General features: G+C 32.8%; 1 protein-coding gene across 3 annotated transcripts in view; it reads left to right on the top strand.

Annotated features, from left to right (window-relative positions):
- Positions 1-9,746, top strand: part of LOC106459214 (regulator of microtubule dynamics protein 1-like) — a 111,963-nt gene that overhangs the window by 83,024 nt on the left and 19,193 nt on the right. The window contains exon 6 of one of the 3 annotated variants that reach the window (XM_022385659.1): positions 2,555-2,871. The exons of the other annotated variants lie outside the window; for them this stretch is intronic. Within the exon in view, the coding sequence (XP_022241367.1) occupies positions 2,555-2,795 (241 nt within the window). The 3' untranslated portion in view covers positions 2,796-2,871. Of the gene's footprint in view, positions 1-2,554; positions 2,872-9,746 lie in introns of those variants that run through there. 3 annotated transcript variants of the gene reach the window in all.

Raw genomic sequence — 9,746 nt, 5'->3', positions numbered from 1 at the left:
GAAGAATGGTAATATTCATGCTGAGAATAAAAATATATTTTTTAATTTTACAAATTTTTCTATTTCATTTGAATAACCTCTGAAACCTCCTAAATGAATATCATATTTTTCTGAATGGGAGGGGGTTATACTTTATCTCCTATTTTCTCTACTCAAACACCAAATGCAATGAAATGAAATAAAAAGTCACCTGTTTCTTTTTTTTTACTAGAATGGCTACAGATTCTAACAGACAATTAGGATTATTTATCTTAAAAGCTTTTGGCCACTCAATTTTTCATAACTGCTTCCATTTAATTTTATTATTTTTATTGCTGTCTTGAACTGTGCCTAAAAACGGAACAATCAGTAAATCACTTGATGAGACAGCAGAATAATCAGATTACATTATGCATGTCTTAACTCTATACACTTCAAGGAGTGATGATGAAAACATTTTTGTTTATTTTTTATTTAAGTTTTCTTATCTAACCTAATAATTTTTTTAATTATTACATTTTAGTTACATTTATTAAAAAGAAAGATAACAATTGATAAAAAAAAGTTTAGAACTTATCTTAGCTCTAGGCTGGTTTTGCACTCAAGTGCCTAATTAAGTAAGCCTTCCTTTTTTTTTTTTGACTGCATTAGTTGTCCTAAAAATAATTAATGTAGCCTTTAATTTTGAATTTTAGATATCCAAAAATATATCACTTGATTAGGTTGTATGAAAACTACTGTATTTATCTGACTTTCTAACTAACTTACATACAGGTTAAAATATTTCATTAAGGAGCAGTGTTTTTAGTACAAACAAATTGTGCTTTCATGGCAAATTATTGGCTTCTAAAAGTTAAAAAAAATGTAATGTGATTTACATAATAAACAATTTACTATTTCTGTTAGTTATAAAAATATCCATGAGCAATGTCAGAAAGAATTACAGAAATTTGTTAAAAGACAGAAAATATGAGGGCATGTCAATGTGGGTTGAACAAATAGAGTAATATCTTAGTGACGCAAGAAGATAAAAGGTTGAAACTTTATATTGTAGTATCTCAGTATTTATAGCATATGTTTATAATTTGAAACACTTATAAAGGAAGAGTTGGTTATTGAGAATTTATTTAAACATTTTCTTTTTAAAGTTAGAAATTGAAACTTGTATAATATAAAAATTTGAATTATAAACTAAATTTTAATGCCAAGCTTATTGACAAAATTTATAATAAAGTTAATTAATTTTGAATGTAAGTCTGTAAAAAAAGTCGTGACTTTGACCCCTTTTGTATCCATAGGATTAAGACAGCTAGAATGTGTAGATGTAACATCTAGTTCATCAACAGTTGTATGTTGGAACTCTTATTCTGAACTATCAGGTAGTATCTCACAATGTAGTGTATGCATTATAGTAAGTTATTGCTACCCAATTAACCCCAGTTAGGATGTCATGTTGTAGGAAAGCTTGTTGGTTGAAAGCACTTAGCAGCCTTGCTTTCCTAGCTCATGAATGGTTAGTTAAAATATTTTGGATGTATCGCATTGTACAATTACCACTCATGAACCTGCTGGGATGGTTGTGTATTTGAATGATTAGTGACCAACAGACATGCCATTCCTTGTTTTCCAAGTTATCGAGTGATGCAATCTATGCACTGCATTGTATGATTATTACTTAATTATACCCTACCAGGATGGTTGTAGGTTGAGAAACCGAGGTTTGAAAGGGTGTTGTGATTTTTTCTTTCTGAATACCTGAGTGGTTTTCCTTGTGAAAATTGCTACCCTTATCAGAGTAGTGGTGGTTTTTCTGAACCAGCAGTGGGGTTTCTCTTGAAATCAACTTGCATACACACTTAACTGTAGTGTGTCCAGCTAGGATGGTCATGTAGTTAAAAGATTTCTGAATAAAAAGGCTTAGAAATCTCTGCTTTTTGAGTCCCAAAGTGTTGAAGTAAGATGTATTATATGTATTTCACAGTACCATTACCACTCGTGTATAAGCTAGGATGGTTATTGGTGGGGAAACTGACAACTCAGTTGCATTACAGTCTCAGTCCCCAGTTTTTTTTCCTATTGGACCCAGATTCTGTTTGTTCAACAACCAGAAATTAGTGAAGGGAATGTAGCATAGTTACAGGATAACTTGGAATCATTGTCATGGCTGTGATGATCTTGGAGAGCACAGGTATGCTAGACAAAGCTCAAGATCCAAGGATGCCTGCATTCAACCGAGCTGTCTGCAAGTAGTAGGGGGTTGTATTATATAAGCATATTAAGTGTGAGTTTCTTTTATCTTTAATTTCACATTTCAGTCCTGATGGGACTTTAAAGGACAAAGTGTTTTTGCATCTTGGTCACAATAACTTTAACCCACACGCTTGACTATGTTTCTCTGACAAATCCTCTATTTTGAGTCCTGCATTTTCTATTTAAAATTAAACTCTAAAGCTTTCTTACTATCTTCATATTTCAACTTGACAGTTGACATACCTTATTACTTTTGCTACTGAACCCCAAAATCTAAGACAAAATCATGGAAAGTACCAGTGGTGAGACTTGTTTTTGATTTCAGTGATGCTGTGGAATTTCTGGTTCTGCCTTCTATTTCTGCAGTTGGCATGACATATAAAACTCAGTGGATGAGGATGCATTGCTGGACCATGCAGACTCTGGAGATTGCAATGATAAGGTTAGCCTTCTGGACTCTGAAACATTGTAGCACACCACTGGGTATAATGACCACAGAGATTTGGAGTATGGGTTCAATTGAACCCATGATGCTTATTGATTCAATTGTCCCAGTGGAGACCTAATGCTGGACTAAGCACCCCATCAACTCAATACTAAATGCTTTTTAATTTCCAATAGTGCTCACTTGTATTCTATGATGTTTTGATAACTTTGAAAATCTGCTACAATTTGCAATAAAAAGATTTGTTTTGTATATTTGATAGAGGGAGAATTATTAATTTAAAATGTATTCATGAATTTGAATATCATAAAAGAAAGACTCAAATACGTTGGATACCAAATATCTTATGATGAAAACAGTTGTACTACATAGCCAAGTTTCTCATTATTTCATATAAACCCAAAAGAAAAAAAATCAAGTAAAAAATGTTTTATAAATTTGAGCAATACACATTTTAAAAAACTTATAAACTGATATCATTATGAAAAGCAGTTTGTGAGTGTATCCTTATGGAACTTCTTGTGATGTATTCATTAGAAACCTTTTTTTACTGGGAATATATTTTAGATAAGGAACAAAGATATACAAGTAGTAAAGAGGAAGATAAATTATATCCCCCACTAAAAAAAAAGAATGATGATGGGATAGAAAACACTTTGAAATGTTCCAAATAGAGAAAATTCGCCAAAATACAAGTAATCTTGTGAACATAAAAAAAAACTTGAAATGGTAACATTTTGTGATAGCTTTTCCAGTATTAATGTGACCAGCAATACTTGTAGAACTACACATTTTAATTTTATTATTGATACACTTTATCTTATCTCCCTCCACTGCCAAAGATTTTGTGTGTGCACCAAGCATTTGGACAAAACTTACACATAATAGCATGCACTGCACCATTCTATGATGCAATCCATATTAGATTGTAGTCCTCCATCAATAGGAGGGAGACACATTCTCCATGCACATCTTTGAGCACATCAAGTATTCCAAAAGCTCATTCTTTTTTTTTCGGTACTGCTGTGATTCAACTATGTTCTTTTTTTCATTGGAAATTACAGAATTTTTGAGCTTATTATTTTAACTGTGAGATAATATTTAAAACTTTGTCTTTTTGCTTTTATTTTCTTGATTTGGAGAAGAAAAAAAAACAAATTCTTAGAATTTCATTTGGAACTTTTGATATAAATGATATTTTCTTACATTAATATGATTTCTTCTCTTAACTAGTCTACAAGATTTTGGGAGATGAGTTCCATAGTCTGTGACATGGTTTCTTTAACAGTAACCCATCATTATTGACCCAGTGCTTGGGTTTTGATAATGAATCTGATGAAATCCTAAACAGTTTTGTAGATTGGCTCAACTATGAATTTATGTTTTAAACATCTCCAGAGGCTCTCATGCTCCAAAACAGGACTCGCTTGTTACTGTTTTTGATGATGACTGGAGGCACTAATGATCAGTGATATTACCACCATTGTGCATCAGGTGATTGGCTCCATCCTGATTTGAGATCTAGGATTACTGGTCTCTTGCTTGTGTTGCTTCAACTAAGCCTGCTTCATCTTTTAATGATTTTAACCTTCTGCTCTCACCATCTGCTTTTACTTCTAGCTCTTCCCTTCCTGATGATGGATAGGTAACCCCATCCTCATCCTTTGCTGAGATATTTACAAGGGTATGTGACATTTTTTCTTTCCCCAGCTGTTTTTTGCTGAATCGGGGGATACTTTGCTGCATAAGCCACCTTTTTTTGGCTATTTTCTCTTTTCCCCCTTTCCTCGATATTTGTGTTCATGCTGATACCTTTTTGTCTGACTCTGTACCAAATCCCAACTGCCTCATTCTATGGGACTCGCAATAATCTTATTCTGTGGTGTTTTGTCAAGATTCTTATTCTTTCCTTGAGTTCATTTGTGTTCCAATTTGGGGATGTCCTCCTCATTCTTTGTCTTTTTTGCCTGAAGTCTACTTATCTACACTATATCTCTACATATCGCCTTTTTTCAAAGGTTCTACATTACAACCTCAGCGTCTTTACTGAGGAGAAAATTACACCTACATATTTTTCATCATTGCCATTATTTTCTAAAATCTCTACAATATCCCAGTTATTCTCATTTCTGGAATTTGCTTGATTTGGATGCCTTACTTTCAGGATTTGCCTCCCTCTGGTTTACCTCGGGGATCTTTGTGTGGCACCCTTGCTTCGTGATGAGGCTTTTGGGAACTTCTTATCCATTGGAAACTTGAGCTGAGACAACTTATCAGCACTAATATCTACTTATTTTCATTTTGCATTTTGCTCAATTCATGGGGTCCATTCAGGTTTTCATACTAGGGAGTTCATAGTGTTGCCCCATTTTCTGCTTCTTGTCCTCTCGATACTTTCTGATTCCTTCTCTGGGAGCGCTTGCCCTGTCTTTCCATACTCAACCTCTGCTCCCCAGGTTCTTTGCATTTTCTGTACCTTGAGGAGAATGTTCCTTCTTTTGAGGTTCAGAGTGCCATGGACCAAGTCCTCAGCTACAGTGTGGGATTTTACTCTGATCTTTTTGTTGTTATATTATTCTTGAACCAAATTCTTGTCATCCCTCACATTAAGATGGATTGTTTTCTCACCTCAAGATAGGTGTTCTCTCTTGGGCTGTGGATGACCAAGGATGCATTTCTCCACATTCTGATTTGTCTTACTACCCATCACTTCCTTTCATTCATTTGTAACAGTCAGATTTTTGAGTTTCAGACTATTCCCTTTTCAGTTGGCTCAGCCCCATATGTTTGAAGATTAATCAGCAAGCTGCTTATGAACTTGTTAAAGTCTGGGGTTCACTTTCCTATGGCAGATGGGATGTAAATGGCCCATTGTGTAGTATGTGCTCAAACAAACAATTATATGATAATCGGACTTGTATCACTATAGATCATTGTATTTTAAAGTATGTGTTTTCAACTTATTTGTGGGGTGGGCTTGGCCTTCTGCATTATGACTTTGATACATTGAGCTTCATATCTCCTTCTCTTTCTGCATGATTCTCTCCTTTTTTTGGGAACTCTGACTGCTACTGAGTCCTTTGTTATTTTTGGCTGCATCTTTTATGCATCCTCTTCAGTGGGCTCTGGCTAGTAACTGAGTATGTTCAAAGGTACACTATTTTTTCTTGTTTTTCCCACTCCATCTTTCCATTTCTTGCTGTTATGATGGCTCAATCAACCCCACACAACCCTCAGAATCTCTGTTCCCCTACCTCACCCATGAATGTACTTCTGTTCACAGATGCCTCTGTGTCTGGGTGGACCACATTTCTGGATACCTGCACCCATTCTGGGATCTGGTCTTCAGAAGAACAGTTTCGTCATATTAATGCCCATGAGATAGTGGCTGTTCAACAAGCTTTCCATCATCTTCTGTCTCATCATTTTGTTATTATCCATCCATTTGTAAAACTCCACTATTATTTCTTACAGCAACTGACAGGGAGGCTCCTCCTCTTACTTTCTGATTGTAGACTTTCTTTTTTGGGCCCAAGACCACCAACACTGTTATCAGTCTATCATGTCCTGGGATCTTTGACCATGGTGGCAGATTGGCTAAACAAGTTCCTTCCCATGGAGTGGTTTGTAATCTGAAGTTTCATTGATTTTGTTCACACTTTGAGTGTATCTTCATTGACACCTTTGCAACTACCATCATTACTAGGTTTCCACTTTTCTGGACACGAGTCCAGAACTGAATCTCTGGCCACACAAACTCTTTTCTCTTCCCAAGGCATTCTCCTATTCTTTAGACCTCTTTCAAGCCTTTCTGTTCTGTGGAAAGGTGAGTATCTATCTGAAACATGTTTTGCCATTAAGAGAAATGCTTAAAGTTAGATTTATTTAAATTTTTTGTAAGCTCTTCATATAGGGACATTTCAATTGGCATGGAAGTAAAAGGGAAGGAGATAATAGTGCAGGATGGTACTATGTACCTGCTGTATTTCCTTAGTTAATCCTCCCATTACAATAGGTTAAAGTGCACATGTCACGACTTTATACAGAATTAGTCAAAATTTAATTAAACTACTGTATTATTAATTTACATGAATAAACTTTACATCTAGACATAGTAAATAAATCATATTTTAATAGTATATAAGTTTTAATTTTGTAATTTTATCAGGATGTATCTAAATAAATCCTCATTCTCCTCTAGTATGAGAATCATGACATTTGTTCTCTCTCTGTCTTCCCTTTCTATAATTTATTTACTGCCTCTGAAGTGCAGAATTTAACATAAACTACTCTTTATAATATAGATATTACTAAATCAGAGTCTAATTTTTATTTTTTCAATCTTGTTTATGGAGTCATAAAGTAGAAAATTAGACCCACTTGTCACATCCTCTCTTTCACAAGTTGCCAGTAATTTTCTCTTGATGCATTAAATTATATCATTTATAACCAATAGAAAGGCAAAGTTTTAATCTTTGAACTCTGTATAATGTTACATAATTTTCAGTATAGAGTGCCATCAATTCTTCAGTTTGAAAGCTTATCTTGTGGTGTTCAGACCAAGTAGCTAAGGGAATTATTTTAAACCCTTTTTGTCTTAGTTAGAAAGCCAGTTAATTCATAATAGTTATGGGCCATTGTTTGCTTTGTATGTGTTATTATTCTGTGTTCTTAGGTGCATTATTTAAGGAAATACAAATTATTTAGTGTACTTTTACCATCATTATAAAAAATAGGCTTAAATTTTGTTGGCAGGTGATGGCAAAAAACAAGAGGTTAAAGTAAACATAAGTATTATATTTCTTGTTTTAATGCATACTTTTACTTATTGTTATAAAAGTAACTAAAATGTTATAATCAGAAACTTATTAGGTTAGATGAGGTTAGATAATGAAAAATAATAATAAAAGTTTTTCATGAGTTGTGCTCTCAAGCAGCTTGTGTGTTACATCATGCAATACAGTAACATGAGCTATGCATTTGCCAAGTGATTTACAACTTGTATGGTGGGATTATTAATTAGACATGATTCAAAGGGAAATAAGCAATAAAATAATCTAGAAAAAGATGTATATTATAATGAGCTTTAAGCTACTAAGATAAATAATTGTAGTTTTCTGTTACAATCTGCAGTCATTCTAGAAAGAAAAAAAGGGTAATTTAATTTTATTTATTATGGTGGTTATAAGGCTAGTCAAATTGACCCACTACATGTAGAGTTATGGTAGAGAAAATAACAGATGAAATACAAATGTTCAATATTTATGTATGAGATTTTAGATGTTTCAGAAGTGAAATTTGAAAATTTTCAGATGAAGAAAATTATTATTAATCTTAATATGAAGATCAGTTTGCACTTGAAGCAGTTAACACTTTGACTCCATATATTCACTGACAATTCTTTACTAAAAATACTAAATTGAAAAAAATGAAATTTTTTATGTACAAAATACTTTTAATGTTTAGTAAAAACTTGCCACATTTCATAAAGATACAATAAGTATTAAGAGTAAAAAACAGTGATTTTTGGTACAATGAAAGGTAAAATCTTCATTAGATGTTACAGCTGAATAATTCCAGTAACACATATTTGGTAAAAATATTAGGAATAAAGTAGAAAATAAGATCTATAACTTCAAGATCAGATTGTCTGAATTAGTGGAGAAGAAAGAGAAAAGGAAAAAACAATTAAATCTCAATACTGTAACTACCCTCACCAGTAATAAAAACTATTACAGAAAGAATTAACACCAGAAGAAAAAGAAGGACTATCACTTGGCCTGATCATTTCTATAGAAACCAACCTACAAGATGCAAATAAGATGAAAAATATAGTATATGTAGTTACTATGCAAAACAACTTATCAGACAATTATGACTGCCACAAAACAACTATGGAAGAAAATAGGAAAGTCAATACTGGAACAAAATACAGAATTGTTCTAAAATAATTAAGAGTATGCAAGGACATCAATATCTGTAAAGTCCATAAAGGCAATCAAACTGTAGTTGTAGATTCCAAACATTATGAGGATGGCATCTTGGAAACACAAAAAGAACTAAAAAAAAGACACATCACAAAACATACTGGATGAAGTTAAATCTGCTGTAAAAAATTAAATTTTTTTATCAGACCAAGAAAAAAGATTGCATTTCATGCAATTGCAATACAGCCAAAATATATGCTTTACCAAAAATACACAAGCCTAATGTGCCATATAGAATTATTGTAAGTAGTTTAGAATCTGCTACATACTCTCTAGCTAAGTTACTAGTTAAGAAACTGTCTGATTTAAATATTAACAAGTGTAAACATACTGTTAAAAACTCGGTTGATTTCGTGAATGAAATCTACGGTAAGGACTTGTATCACTAGATGTTGTTTCTTTGTTCACAAATATTCCAGTAGATGAAGTGTTAGATATTTTATACAACAGATTATTTGATACTGAAGACTTACCACTAGAATGTATCAATTAGTTAATCTTACCAAACTTTGTGTGAAAAATTGCATATCTAAAATTAATGATAAATTTTATCAACAAGTTAAAGGTCTTTAATTCCTGTTTTCATTGATACATTTATGGATGTTTCTGAAGATTCCAAGTTACAAAAAGCTGTAATAATACCTGTAGGATATAGAAGATAAGTAGATGACACAACAGTGATTCCCTTAACCCTTTATCTGCTGTGGCCATTTTGATCTTATCGTGAGGGCAAAATCACATTTCTGAATTGAAAAAATTATAAAGAACTTGTCTTTTGTTGGATTTCAAATTTTATTTTTGTAAATAGTAGCATAACATTCAATTATTTGTACAAAATTGTATTGTTTAATAAAGTTTAAAGAGGAATTTAATGAAAAAAATCCTAAAATACGTTTTAGACTGTAAATAAGTGCCCTCTAAGAAGAAAATTTTTTTAAAAATTTGTTAAAATATTTCCTTGCACATCAGCACTGGTCCTGCCATCTATGATTGGTATCTAAACCTTTTTCTAGTCTGTTTTCTTTGTAAACCAGCATCTGGGCATGTTAAACCTCAGCTGTAAAACTTTTAGCCAATCCTAGTCG

This window comes from Limulus polyphemus, unplaced genomic scaffold (assembly GCF_000517525.1).
Source record: "Limulus polyphemus unplaced genomic scaffold, Limulus_polyphemus-2.1.2 Scaffold576, whole genome shotgun sequence".
In the NCBI taxonomy this organism is placed as follows: domain Eukaryota; kingdom Metazoa; phylum Arthropoda; class Merostomata; order Xiphosura; family Limulidae; genus Limulus; species Limulus polyphemus.
This window is presented reverse-complemented; position numbering and strand designations above follow the sequence as displayed.